A 15334-nucleotide genomic window follows, 5' to 3' on the forward strand; every position below is an offset into this window, starting at 1 on the left:
TATATATATAATAAGCTGAGAGTAAAATTGCTTCTTGGTAAAACATGTTTAAAAGTGATTAACAGCCCATTCAACAGTTTGGAGGTGAGGTACTGAGATTGTAGAACTCAAAAGTTAGTGTGCAAATATTAAAATATAAGAGATAAACATGAGTATATTAATTCCTGGTAAAATCACACTTTCACCCTTTCTATCTATATATAGATATGTAATTATATCTTATTTTGTTATTTCTACAACTTGCGTAGATTTTTAGTTATATAATTCAGTTTTCTAAAATCCTTGTTCTCATTTTTTCTAAATGGTTAAACTATATCTTTTGGTATTTCTTCTGATGGTTGACTTTCTGTGGCTAGAAAAAAATCGTAATTTATAGCTATTAGTATGACTTATAATAAACTGCTAAACTTTCAGGTTTCCGTGGTCAGTACCTGTCGATGTATAGTGAAACCCATGTGGATATTTTTGATGTTACCTTGGGCAACTGGATACAAACTGTTAATATCCCAAAGGTATTTTACTGTTTTCTTTATTTACTTCAGCACTTTCAAGGTTAATCTAAAGTTGTTTTCGAGGAAAACATACATATCATTTGTGAAGTTAATCAGTCTGTTCTATTTTTATGTGGTTGAAAAACTATGCTCCCCCCTCCCTCAACTGTAATCTTGTAACTTTAATCCTATTTGTACCAGTGAGCACCTTTTAGGTGTTGAGTGCACTATCAAATTTCACAATTTAAGTAAAAAATAGTAATTGTAGCTTTATTTTAAAATTGGTATTTTGTCATTTTGTAACATTTATTTAGTGTACTTTGCAAAGAAAAAATTAAAAACATTTCAAATTTACATTTCTACAATTCTCTGAGTAGTCTCACCTGCAAAAAGTGCCTTTATTTGTGTTTTTAGGAACTATCATCCCTTGCGAATATTTTGTTTCTCGTGATTCTCTTTCTCAGATTTTATTAGTACAGCCTCTTGTTCACACCTTTTTATGATCTGACAGTATTTTATGTGAACAACTACCGATGAAGATCAGCTTTCAAAATAGCTGCAGGCAAAGTTTAAGTATAATTGGTTAGAGCAGGTTATAAACAATTTAATTTAATATAGAGATTTGAGAAGGGATTTTAGGGAAAATACAGAGAACAACAGCAGAATCTGATGGGAAGTTTAAAAGACTTGGGAACAAATCACAGATCTGGGGATTTGTTTTTTATAGTTTCTTTAGGCATTTTTTTAATTCCTGAAAATATTTTAGTGTTAAATTATATTTGTTTCAAAGCTATAGAAATTTTCTTCTGTGACAAAACATCAGGGGAGCCTAGTTAGGTTCAAAAAGTATGGCAGGCAACAAAAAATATTCTGATGGCTGAAATGTGACTCCAGTTTTTACTTATTGGGTGTTATTGTTTATTGTATCATATTGAAACAATGCAAATAAGTACAAGAACTTGTTATTTATTAAAAAGTAACTATAATTATTAGATATAAATTGATTATTACGTAACCTCACCTGATGGCATTGTGACAAGTCGTGTTGTAGGTCACCAATAAATTTGTTAGATTTTGCAGTGTTTTTAAAACTTATAGCTGCAATCAGTAAAATAAAAGTATCATAAGAAATATGTTAATATATATCAATCAAGTTGAAACATATATATAATTGAACTTTGTGACCAACAAAAAAACAATTAAGATTTTAAGATTAAAGAAATATTCTTTGTTTTTTTTAAATCGTGTGTCTCAACAAAATTTTTGAAATTTTACAATGTTTAGAAGTAATAGAAAAAGTAAATCAGAGCCTATTTATAGTACAGAAGTACCATTATGATTTACATCCTCCGATTTGTTCAGACCCGAGTACCAATATCACCTGCATTTATCTAGCTGTAGCATCATGTATTGTTATTCCTGTATAATTATACTGTCATGTCTGATTATTGTTTGTTAGCACTTATTGTATGTATAATTATTGCCTACATATGGTAGTATCATGTATTTTTCTGTTCTATACAGCATTATTGGTTACAAGTATTTAAGTGTAGTATTGTGTATTATTATGTTTACATTAAGTATTTGGTAGTAGTATTATGTATTATTCATAATGATTATAATATTTAGCTGTAGAATAGTGTACTACTGCATTTTATGAGTGTTGTGTATGGATTTTTTTTTACTTCAGAATTTTTCTCATATAATACCCTTATTTATACCATTACCATTTTTTCTATATTTTTAAAGCAATTTACTTGTGAATTATCGTCTTACTATATTATACTAAATTCAATTCTGTGTCTCTTCAGAGTAAGCCTTTAAGCAGGACAGGAGAAGTGGTTAGCATGTGTACATCTGATCTTCCTCAAGTTCTTTACTTCCACAATATTCAAGATGAAGAGAACTTAATACATGTACCTGATCCTAGTGTCCAGGGTCAGCAGACAGGGTCAGGGAAAATTAGCATGACAAGAATGAGAAGAAAATTTTCTGCACGAGACCCAAATCGCATGTGAGAAACCTTCAAATAATCACAATGTTTTATAACATATAAGTACTTTTAGATGTGTTTTACGTTTGGAAATATTTGTGGCATTAATAATGACAAAAATAAGATTAAAAAAAAGAAAGATATAAATATAATGACTAGAGTTACATGAAACTAATCAGTAAGAAAGAAGCAAGGTAATGTTTCAGAAGGAAGTTACCATCTGTTACTGATATCAGTTTTAGAATTAGTATCTTCTGACAAGAGTAATCATTAAGTTTTTACAAAGTGTATTTATGTTTGAGAGAAAATAATCTGTTCAAATTTGAAATGAGCTTATCTTTTGTTAAAAACTGGAATATTGTTTCATGTATGTTCCCTTATGGGAGTACAATAATAAATAATTCAGGATAACTATATATTTGTTATGTTTAAGAGTAATTTTGTGTGAAATAAGGATTGAACAAGTGTACTTTTATCACATTTTAACATAATGTTTCTAAGTTAAATTAGAACAGGACAGGTGTATATTTATTCTGTTTTGAGTAAGTATAAGTGAGTTAAGGACAGGACAGCTGCATCTTTATTACAGTGTGACAAATAAGGGCATGAAATCTGAAATTTTGTTATGTTTTTAACTCTCTCACTACGGGCTCAGTCCCAGGAACCGACCTTGTGACAATTTTGTGCTTGTTATAGTTTTCATGCTATAGCTTTTAGTATCTTCATGAAATTTTGCAGATTATCAATATACATTACAAAGCATTCCTACACAAAATATCTGATTTATTTATGTTTTAAGATTTTTTAAGTAATGATTTGCTCATGCATTTTTTTTTCTTTTGGAATGTTTACTATCCCAATATGCAAAATAATTTTTATTTTAAATTTAAAATACTTTTATGCATTAGAAAACTGTCAAATTTCACATGTGAATTTTTTACAACCTCCAGTTTTTTAATAGAAAAACTTTATATTTTATGTGTTATTTTTGCTATTGTATCTCTGTGTGGGTTTGGTCGATTTGACTGACCTTGTAACCACCATACAAAAAAAATTAGGAAAGAGACACAAATTATGCTTTTTTCATTCTAGGATGACTACAGATTATAACACAAAACCACAAATGTTTAGTCTAAATAGCTTAAACCTCACAACTTTATACATATATGTATATATTTATTATCTTTATTTTATTGGCTATTCAGCTGTGTCTGATGTACATTACAGAAGTTGCAATGTCAAGGTGCACGTGCACTCATGTTACCATACCATAAACTGGCCTTTACAATGTGACCTGTCTTGGTTTTGTTCTACTGGACCAGACATTTTGGTTATAATGTATTAAATATGTATATATATATATATTATTAGTATATACAAATGAGTTTTTAAATTTCAGTTATTTTTCTCAAAACATAGAACAGTAAACAAAAGTATAGAAAACAATGATCTCTTCTACTTATGAAGTTTGTACTCTCTTGCTGCTTGCCATAATTTGCCAAGCCTTGTCAAATTTCACATGTGGAGAATGTAAAACAAGATAATTTTTTTAGGTTTTATATATGCATTTTGAAATAACAAAAAATCATGATTAACTATATCAGTACCATAGAATTCCAATATAATTTATCAGGCTTAGTAACTAACTGTATTGGGGTCTAAAAAAAATATATTTCTAGCTCCATTATCTCTTATCTCTCCGCTTTGATTCTACCATGAAAAGGAAGGTGTTCCTGCATGAACAGTAGGCAAAGGCTGAGAAAACCACATTGGGAACATTTTGAGCTTTTGATTGGTTATACTTGTCATAGAGTGAAGTCGGTGTACGTAAGGAAGTATTTCCAAAAATGGAAGAGATGGGAAGGGCCACCTTGGTTGATTCCCTAAATATAATAATATCTCAGATGGGAGGTTCTTATTCTAGCTTGCCAATATCAGTAATTGAATTTCTGATTCATAAAATACTAAAGACTTTGTATTTGGATGTCATAAACATCTAATTTGAATCAAAGCTGCATTGAACATACCACGTGACACACACACAAATCGATAGTTAGGATTTTTTTTTATATTTACCTTTAAATTAAGAAATTAACATATGTATAATACTAAAATTTGAATTATAATCTACAATTTGATGCCAGACTTATTAACATACATTCACAGAATAGTAGTTCAATAAAATTTTGAATGCAAGTCTACAAACATGATAACATAACCTCTGACCTGTAGCAAAACCCAACTAGATAGGTTTAACATATAATTCACATTCAAATAGTAACAAAACAATTGTACTTTATATTATGTTTTGAATAAATAATTATATAAGTGAAATAAGGACAGGACATTGTTTCTTTCTTATATTTTGAATAAATAATTCTAAGTTAAATTAGGACAAGACATCTGTATCTTTATTATCTTTTGAGTTAATAATTATAAGTGAAGTTATAACAGATAATAAAGGCAAAGCTATCCTTTAGAGTTAATAATTATAAGTGAAGTTATAACAGGATAGCTTTGCCTTTATTATCTTTTGAATAAAGACTCCTGAGCAGAATAATTGAACAACTGTATCTATATTTTCTGCCTAATATACTGGAGAAATTTGTTGAATTTTGTAGTTTCTACAAAGTAATGAATTGATATCTGTGGTGTATAGACATGGTTATTTTTTATAATTAAAGGAGAATATTTTTTCTGTATCCTCATTTTGTTTACATGTTTAAAAAGTCATCTTTTGATGTCAAATAAGCAGTTTTGTTTTTATGTACATATAGAGTGGATAGAAAGTCCAGAATTATTTCTGGTCCTACCAACTTCAATCATGTATCTCACATGGGACCTGGAGAATTTCACAACCTGAGTGCTTTACCAACTGTGAGTTATTTTTATTTCATAACATGTACATTCTTAGCGTTTGAGAGGTGACCGCTGATTAACTTTAAAAATAGCATAAAGTGTTAGTTCTAGTCAGAATAAACCTTCCTTATTCGTTTTAATGTATTATTGATTTTGCTTGTTGTTATTCACATCAAAGCTTTATTTGTAATAAAATAATAATTTTAGTTTGAATCAAATAAATATAAAACATGAATACTTTATTAGCAGTAAGTTATGAATACTTTGTAGTTCAGTAATAAACTTATGTTTCTGTAGTTTTGTTTAAAACTGTACTATATGAATTTATCAAAGACATGCTTTTACCCTGAAGTAGTAGTCCCAATACCATTAGATGGATTATGGTACTGCACAACAAAAACAGTTTGATTACAATGGCTTGAATGCATTCTCTATGCAAGTGTCACTCTTTACCAAAATTAATTTTTCTCCTTTTGTTTAAATACTAATAAATAAGGTTTGGTTTCAGCTTTAAACTATTTGCAAGCCTCTATATTTGGGAAAAATGTTTTTAACATCTGTCACACAATCCAGCTCAACAGCTTTTAGTACTGAGCCTAGGGTGGTGAACAGGGGGTTCAATCTGGAAACAGGTGTTTTAAGGTTATTTTGTCAGATGTTGATGAATAAAGCTTGGCACATTTCTAAAATGAAAAAAAAAATCAATTATATATTAATGAAATTATCACATGATGAAATACATATGGATCACACAATGGTGGCACCTTATATTTGGCATTATACCATCCTTCTTATATTTACTCATCATTGCAGAAATAGCATCTTTAGTCTGAGAATTGCTTGGGAAATCATCTTGCAAATGCATTGTGCATCTGCTTTAATTTCAACGCTGTATCTTTGGGCTTTATTGTGCCATTAGTTTCACAAAATATTGAAAAGTAGTAAATTAAATTATAGACCCAGGGATTCACTTGTATTTTTTAATATTGTAAACAGCTTATCAATTGAATAATTCGCAAGAATAAAATGATGCATATTCTTGTATAAACATAGGATCATTGTGGTGAGTTAAAGACATTTCAGAGCTTTATACGTGTGAAAAACATATTGTTTTGCTGCATCTTTACCACTACAGATTTTTGAATATTTGTTTGCCAAAGTTGTTGATCTGCTAATTTTTTTATTTCACAAGTCAGCTATGAAACAATGAAACTGCTCTTATAATGAAAATTCAAGGAAAATTTTGATCTAAGTCTTGTTTTAATAAAAAAAAAAAATTATAACTTTAAATAAGTCCCAAAGATTTATTTATCCAGTTATGGGTTCTTCACATTTACTTCAGGCACAAGAAAGTATCCATAAAGTGAAGCATATATTTCACCAAGGGAAGTCAACCCCCCTGCGTAGTCAGTCACGTGACAGTTTACCTCAGAGACCTATTAGTGTTGCCTCAACAGTACAGAATGGTAAGGTCTTTGTTATGATCCTGTGTAATAATAATTGCAAATATAGGAAACAGAATGAAAAATTAAACATTAAAGTAGTTCACCAATGTACTAAGAATTTTCTAATCACTACTGAGAACAGTATAGTTTTTATTAGCTATCAACAATTAGATAGTAGAGAAAAGTAACAAAATAATAAATACTCAGCATCTACAATTTGAAGTTTGGAGAAAAAGAGCATCAGTATAAAAGATGCTTTTGTGAAAATAGAATCTTAAAACAATAAATGAAGTTTGAGGAATAAGAACACAGTCATTATCACTATTAAAAAGTTTTATTCCAAGAAAATATGGCTATTACTTTGCTAGGGTCAAAGAATAAGCTGGAAACTTAGAGAATAAGAATTGAATCATTAGCACTAAAATTATGTCTAGACAGTTCTAGGATTAAACAATAAACTGGAAACTTGGTGATTAAGAACTGAATCATTATCACTAAAATTATGTCTAGATAAATATGCCAATCACAGTTATAGGTTCAAACAGTAAACTGGAAACTTGGAGAATATGAACTCAATCATTATTGCAAAATTTATTTCTAGGATAATATGTCTATCTCACTGCAGGATGTAACCGTGAGTGTTCAGTTAGATTTACTGCTTGGCCAAACACACAATAACATACTTGTTTTTTTAGTCATAAAAAAGATCTGGAAATTATCATAGGAAACTTTAAACTTCTTCCTTATTGATTAAAAACATCAAGTTTATTGGCCTTAGATTAAAACCATTTACTTCAGTAGACAAAAAAGTGACACCCATTTGTATTTCAGTCCTCACAGTGACAGGGAACTAAACATTGTATGACTTATTTATTAACTAACTTGAAAAGGTGAGATTATGCTTTATAAAAATATGAGTATTGAGGTAGAATTAGCATTTGCGATTTTAATTACTTTGCTTGAGACTGATAAATAAAGATAACTGTATTATTGGAAAAGCATTTCTTTTTACCTTTGCACATGCACGCACACATATGTATACATAAATAGAGAATGAGAGAGACATGATAAATAAGAAAATGCATTTTCACATCTGGTATATTTAAGTGTAAATTATTCATTAATAACAAATGCAGCTACAGCATGATAACATTGGTTCAAATTGCTTTCAGAGGAAGATATTTGATGATTCCAAAATAATAGCTTTTAAGTTATCTGTAAAAGCTCAAGGCTACAATGTATTTACATGCACCATCATCTTGTTCCTCTTGGATCAAGTTGTTAAAAAGTTATGCATAAGGATCTTGTGAAATAGATTAAATATATTCTGAGCAGTTAACTGTTGGTTATTTTGTATCATTTTCAAAAGAAAATGCAGTTGGAGAAGAGATTGTTGTGTATTTGTGCATGTGGAAGGCCATACACCGGATGAACGTAGACAAATATATCAACAACTGTGTGTTCCAAGATACTTTCATTTAATCCAGTTGAATCATATTGTTCATGTTGGGGATGATAATTAGGTTATTTTTTTCTTTAATCTACATATAATAATTTTTGATAATGTATCATGTTTTGTTTGTGAGAACTTGCATAACTCACTGAAGGTTCTTTATCTGGCTTAATAGCTATGGTAAAAATACTGGACATGAAAGAAAATTATCTTAAACAAGCAACTGATAAGGGATTACTAACTATTTTTCCTTTTATTATATTATACCTAATTAATTAGGCTTAATCAAATCCAGATTTATAAAGTGAAGGTACTGCTTTAAAGCCAGCTTTTCCTAGTATTAAAGTAAAAACTAGAAAGATAGAAGTATACATTTAAGTGAATAACACTTTTAATGTTAAAAATGACACTTGTGGACCTAAGCCCTTCATCAGGATTAGACTGTACAGACATTGATAGAACTGTTAAAAGTTATTCACTTTCTAGTTTTTATTTACTATCATCTTTAATCCTACAACTATTTACATGACTCCAGCTTGTGCTAGGCCTGTTGCTTTACAGTATCATGATCTTACAGCAACCTCGCCTAGTATTAATTGTATTATTAATTTTACTATAGTTTTATTTATATTATGCAATATTTGAAGCATATAACTTCAGAATCGTTATTATTATTTTGAAATTTGTGTCTATTACCAAATTTTACAAAAAAGGAGTTCTTCACTGTAAGTCCAAACAATAATTGTAGTTTAGGAAGCACTGAAAACTACCTTGTGTACCAGTAACTAAGATACTGCCAGCTACTAATATTAACTTCCTTGTCTTACAGCTGTTATTTTAATTTAGAGAGGTTGACATTAGTCTGGTACTTGAATTGCTTTACTAACTCATGTAATTCATGGCAAGATCAAATATTTAAGTTGTATGTGATGATTGATCTCTGCACCTGGATCATCTTGCATTGAATTATATTGTTAACCCCACTTATTTTGTTGGGAATATAACCAGCATAAAATAATTGAGCCCATTCCCATGTGATCTTTTAATACTTTTGCAGAGTTGGAAAGAAAATAAAATAAGATATTGTCTGGGATTTTTAACACATATTTATCACTATGCTGTTTCTTTGCTATTTTCATCTTAAGGTAGTTGAGCCAAGTAATATTAGCTAAGGCGGGCAGGGCATAGTTAGTATCTTGGAACTATCAGTTACGCATCAACCTTTTGGCCAAATGACTTTTGTGGGATCCTGATAAAGATTGTTTAGCTGAAACAATTAACATATTTAATTCTTTCTCACTTAGTGATTTTATTCATGACAGTAAAACTCATTATCATAGCTCATTATTCAGTGGAAATGGATTACGTTTTTATGAATTGACTATTAATAATTTTTTTATTTATCACTTCAAGCCCATAACTGAAGATGAATTCATGTTTTATGAGTTGCTGATCGAGATATATTCAACAACCATTTATAGAAAACTGCTACTATAGTGTTACTCTTCACGTGCAACAATAATAAAATTTAATTTTATCAAGGATAACCTTAATGATTATGTAACACTAAATGCACAGAAAATAATTAGTGTTTATCTAAACATAAGATTTTTAATCCACTTTTATGCAGCATGATATATAATAACTGGTTAAATAGAGTGAGAAACAGTGTCTCTATATCTGTAAGTAGGTATTTTGAGGACTTTCATTTAGTTTTAATTCCCTAACAAAAGTAGAAACTAGTTATTGAAAATATTCAAGTACACTTTACCTTTACTAATGGAGAACTTGTGCTGTTTCTATAAAATTGAAAGTGGAAAATATTTGTGTGTGTTTTGTACTTGTTGTGCACTGATCTAGAAGGGAAGATTAGAAGTAATTAGTTTCCATGTAATTCTTGGCAATATCTAATTAAACTTCATTATTTAACTACTGTATGTTTATTCAGATGAACTTGATTCTCTAGGAAATCACCATGCTGCTCAAACCCCACGTCCTGTGTCAACTATGATATCAGTGTCCCCTGATGATTGTCACGTGTCTGAGGAACAGACTTTTCCAAACAGCTTAATTAATGAGGTGAGATAAGTACCAGTGTTTTTTTCAATGAAGTTGAATCCAGTTTAATTCTTAGTGTGTTAATTTATGGATTTTACATTTAATGTTGTTAGGATTTTCTTTTTTTTCTTACTGTCTAAATAAAGAAGTGAAATATTTAATGGAAAATAAAAACTGTTAGTTGATCTTAGGTTGGGGGATCATAAAATACTATTATTAGCCTCTAATCTTATGTAAGTATCACATAAAGCACGAAAATGTGTTATTATTAAGTATTACTTTTGTACAGAATTTAGTACTTGTTTGGTAGCAACTATGGGGAATTTATTTAACTGGAATATACTTTATACTGTACTTATAAAGGATAAACATCTAAATATTATGTTTTAGAAAGAAACTCATCTACAAGGTGTATATAAACTTACTTGGTGCATTATGTTGCTTATAATTTCCAAACTATAACATATTCATGTTTTCAGAATTAAGTGTGTATACACATTGATTACAGATTTTGCCACCAAAAGGTGACACTTAAGCCATCTTACAATTTCAGTTTGTTAAATAACTTTCTTCTGAAAATGAACTAACAGAAAAATAGATACCAACACCTATTTATTTAAACAAACTATCTGAAACATTTTGTTGAACTGGTTTAAATCATTACAGTAACTGTTCACAATGTCTTGTAACAGTTTCTAGATATGGCAACACATGCATACAGCTGACTACTATGAATAGTGAGAATGTAATGCTGAATGCTGTTCTTAAGATGATCAATTGTCATGGTAAACTTATGCTTTCAGATAACTCTATAACCAGAAATTTACAGGATGAGATCTAATGGCTCTGGTGCAGGAAATCCCTATTGATGATTTGTTAACTGAAAGCACTGCATAACTGGTTCTTCACACTGTTGGCAACATGATATTGCATGGTCACAGTGTTCTGCTGAATGTCCCTTTAAGGCAGGTAACATCATTGCTGCTATTGTGATGATAATGTACAATAGTATGGTAAAACTATGTACACCATGTTATGTAGGCTCCTACAAAATAAGCTGTGATGATAACGTCATGACACTGCTAGTAAAGCCAACCCAGGTGGTCATTAAGAGGTCTTTCAATGAATGCATGTGAATTGGTTTGACCCGAAATAATGCAGTTGCAGGCGTTTAGATAACTGTAGAGGTGGAAGTGGGCTTCATTAGTCCACAAAATGTTGTTAAGTCAATTACCATCCATTGGAAAGAATAATGAATTTTAAAGCAGAGTTCAACTCCTTCTTTGAGTTGGCAGGAAATGGTTACTGCAATCTTCCAGTCTTGTAAGAAAACAGGTTAAGTGTCTCATGCATTACCTTCCACATAGTTTTCTGGGATTGGCCAGTAGGCCTGGCAACTTGGTGGGTACTACATTCTTCTTGGGGACTGCTTTGTCTAATACCTGATGACATTACACGAATTTATGCAATAACTTTCACAGGTGAAGTGGAACATCCTTATCGTGATGTATCAGCCACAAATCCTGTCTTCTCAAATTTCTTGATGAGGTTAAGCTAGGCCTTTGAGCTACATGGATCTCGACAAACATTCTTGGATAGAAACGTAATTGACAGGCATACCTGCAGACAAACTGACAGCTCTTGTACTTACATACAGGTAACATCACATAGCTTAAGTAGAGCCACCAGGTGGAAAAATATGAAAACTCTGGAAATACATTCCCTATGGCCTCTGTGTATGCATGCTTAATTCCACTAAATAAATTCTGCAATTTACGTTTAAGCAGGATAAGACTTTCAAACAGTACTTGGTGTATGTAATAAAATGCAAATAAAAATTGAAACTATAATAAAATTTCAAGAAATATGACAGAAATAATTACAATGAGTTGAATTTAATGTCACTTCATGGCTTCTAGTAACCAAGTAACAACTTTTTCATGTTAAGTAATCATTTCCCCAACCCTGTTATATATTTCTGTATGATATTACAGATACTGGGTGATTCATCTTCTAGTCCTCATCTTTCCCGTGGCTCTAATTTCAATTCTTCCTCAAGTCCTGGAGATCAGCAGTGGATCCTAGATGACAGAGACTTTCTGCACTCAAGCTATGAGTCTCAGAGCTAAAGCCTGTGTTCTAAATTCCTGTTTTAGCCTTAAAGAACATAGGATCTCTTAATTGTTGGGTTACCACTTCACAAGATTTCATGCAGTACACATTAAAAAGTGGCATTTAACTCTTTGATCAGTGTTAATCGAAGAAACTTTGACCTGAATCATGTCTTCAATTTTTCATAACTCAGTTTTTTTTTACTCTTTCTTCCTAGTGGTTAGATAGATTGACCATGTTTACCATTGTGAACACAATAACTATGACAGTAAAAGAAATGTAATTTGGGTGCTGGAGGACGGTTGATTGCCTCTATATCTAAGAAACTGTTTACAACATTTTATGCAAGAATGTCTTCTTTTTTTTTAGCCTCTCTTTTTACTGTTATCAGTTAGATGTGTTCCAAAGGTGGAAAAAGATGTCAAGATAATTTTCTAGGTCAAAAAATTCGTTTTCGTGAACCTCTGAAGAAAGAATGTTGCTTTTAAAATAAAAGCACAAAACAAAACTTACCCTTCTGAAAGGGTGGTTTTTCTTACTGGGAAAAAAAAAAGACTGTGACCTTCATGTGCGTTAGATTGTCCTAACTGTGAAATGTATTATTTTAGGAGATTTAGGATAATATTGCATGGGAAAAACCTCAGCCTTAAAAACAATGTTTAACTGAAGTAGATCAGTCAAATTTACATAATCTAGTGGTCCAGTTTTAAAGCTTTATATGTGTTTGTGTGGTGTAGTATTTTCAGAGCTACTTTAAAAGACTTAGGTAGTTAATGGATTAGTGAGAAATGTAGAACAGGTAGTGGTAAGATTTAATGACCTATTTATCTAACTTGGTAACATGCTTAGCTATGGAGATTTAACATAGGTATGTCATGGTACCTAATCTTACCAAAATTATTATATATCAATGTGCTCTCCATAAAGCATGTTTTGAGTTAAAATCACTACAAATTAGTTTGAAACATTTATACTAGATTGTATTACAAGTGCACCACATCCAGGAACCATACCACTAGATATGTTTACAAGCCTTAACTCTCCATCTTTTTGGAGTGATTAAAGTTAACTGGTAGAAAAGTTATTCCTTTAGTTTACAATTTAATTAAAACATTAGCTCTAGGCTATCATATTAAAACTTTATATCAACTTTCATCTCTTGAAGAAGATCGTTTTTGCGGTACAATCACGCCACACCACAAGAATCAGTCCTAGTTCTGTATTTGTACTTAACGCTACTGACAGAAAATGGTTTTGTTTTAAAAAGTACTATTGAAGCAAATCACCTCTGAACTATGTTTGCAATAAACATGTGTACTAAGATGATTTATGCCTTAGAACATAAGTACCTTAAGACAAACTGACACTGTTCAGAATCAGTATCTTTGCAACAGGCTGTTGATGATGAATAGTAGGTTACAAAAGCTAGTTATGTTGAGAGTTTTAGATTTTAAGTAATGCCAGTTAAAATATCTATTAATTTGGTGTATTTAATTCAAACAGAATTTTCTTTGAAAGATTTTGAAGATGGTTTGTTAAATTTTAATTCTTGGGCATTAACCACTTCTTAGCTAGTTTTTCGTACTGCAAGTGGAAGACATCTCAAACAAATTTTGCCACTATCATCACCATTTCAATTTGCACGTTATTGAAAGCTATACACTAAGTTCCTGTCATTGTGAGTAAAGTCGTTTATGAAAAGTGTGGAAGTGACTGTCAACACCTTAATTCTAAAGATTATAATACCTTCACAGTCAGCTCTTCCTACTACAGTTATCTGTGAAAAACTTCAGGATAACAGTCAGTATCTTACTCCTTAAGATATTATTACCCTATTAGTTAGATGTAATTATTAAAAATGGTGTACCACCAAAAGACTTGAGGTTTTAAAATGTTTGCATTTAGCTATTACAACTTTAATGGAGTTATTTCGGGTAGCCAACTAACATTCAAAAGCCTTTACTTTTTGGTCCCAATTGCATGTAAAAATAATTTGGTTATAGCCATTTAAAGTTCACATACCTATTGTGCACACCAATATTTAAACATTGCACTCAGAATATTGTCTGGTTTCCAGTTCCACCTTTTCTAGTTGGTAGAATCACTGTAAGTCCAAACAATAACTGTAGTATAGAAAGTTTAGAAAACCATCCTGTGTCCCAGTAGCTTATATGTGATATTAAAATACATTAAAAAAACTGTCTAGGGTACTAGGTACTGCCAACTACTGATCTTAACTTCCTAGTCTTACAGCTGGTATTTTAATTTGTAGAGGTTGACATTAGTCTGGTACTTGGATTGCTATACTAAGTCATAAGTATTTATAAAACAATAATGAATTTTTAAATTCTTTTATTGTTCTTAGAGTTCTCCGATAATGCAACCATAGAGTAGTTATATATATATGTATTATTTATTTGAATTAAGGAGGTACTTTTGTACATATTCTAATTTGCTTTTTATATATATATATATTAAATATACTGAGAAGCTTTCATCATATATGAGTACACTGATGAATACGGTGGAAATTGTGAGTAGTACTTCACAAAAACAGTAAAGCTCACGTGTGTAAACACATTTGTTTGTCTCTTTTATTTTACGTTAAAAAATAAATAAATTATATCTAGTACTTGAACCTTTACAAGCAGCAAGCTTATAGTTCTCTGATCATAATTTTTTATTTTACAACCTATTTAATGGTGGACGGTTAGAAGGTACATGTATATTGACATTAACTTCTATTTTCGGTGTTAAAGGACTTGTTAAACGTATGGTAGACGTAAATTTTAAAGCTAACTTATAAATTTAAAACAAGTATTTTTAGGCGATGAAGAAAACCAATGCTCATAAAATTCAGAATTCTGTTGGTAAGAAAATATATTGAAATTCGTAAATACAAAATTATATTTATCAAATTACA

The 15334-nt window shown here is 30.5% G+C and overlaps 1 protein-coding gene across 1 annotated transcript in view; it reads left to right on the forward strand.

The window, feature by feature from the left end:
* LOC106459035 (serine/threonine-protein kinase MRCK alpha-like) overlaps positions 1-15055 on the forward strand; it is a 135974-nt gene extending 120919 nt beyond the window's left edge. The window contains exons 39-44 of the mRNA XM_013918606.2: positions 415-512; positions 2303-2505; positions 5262-5361; positions 6686-6809; positions 10208-10320; positions 12294-15055. Coding sequence (XP_013774060.1) covers positions 415-512; positions 2303-2505; positions 5262-5361; positions 6686-6809; positions 10208-10320; positions 12294-12428 — 773 coding nt within the window. The 3' untranslated portion in view covers positions 12429-15055. The remainder of the gene's footprint in view (positions 1-414; positions 513-2302; positions 2506-5261; positions 5362-6685; positions 6810-10207; positions 10321-12293) is intronic.
* Positions 15056-15334: the final 279 nt, after the last annotated feature.

The sequence above is a fragment of the Limulus polyphemus genome, unplaced genomic scaffold (genome assembly GCF_000517525.1).
Source record: "Limulus polyphemus unplaced genomic scaffold, Limulus_polyphemus-2.1.2 Scaffold549, whole genome shotgun sequence".
Lineage (NCBI taxonomy): Eukaryota > Metazoa > Arthropoda > Merostomata > Xiphosura > Limulidae > Limulus > Limulus polyphemus.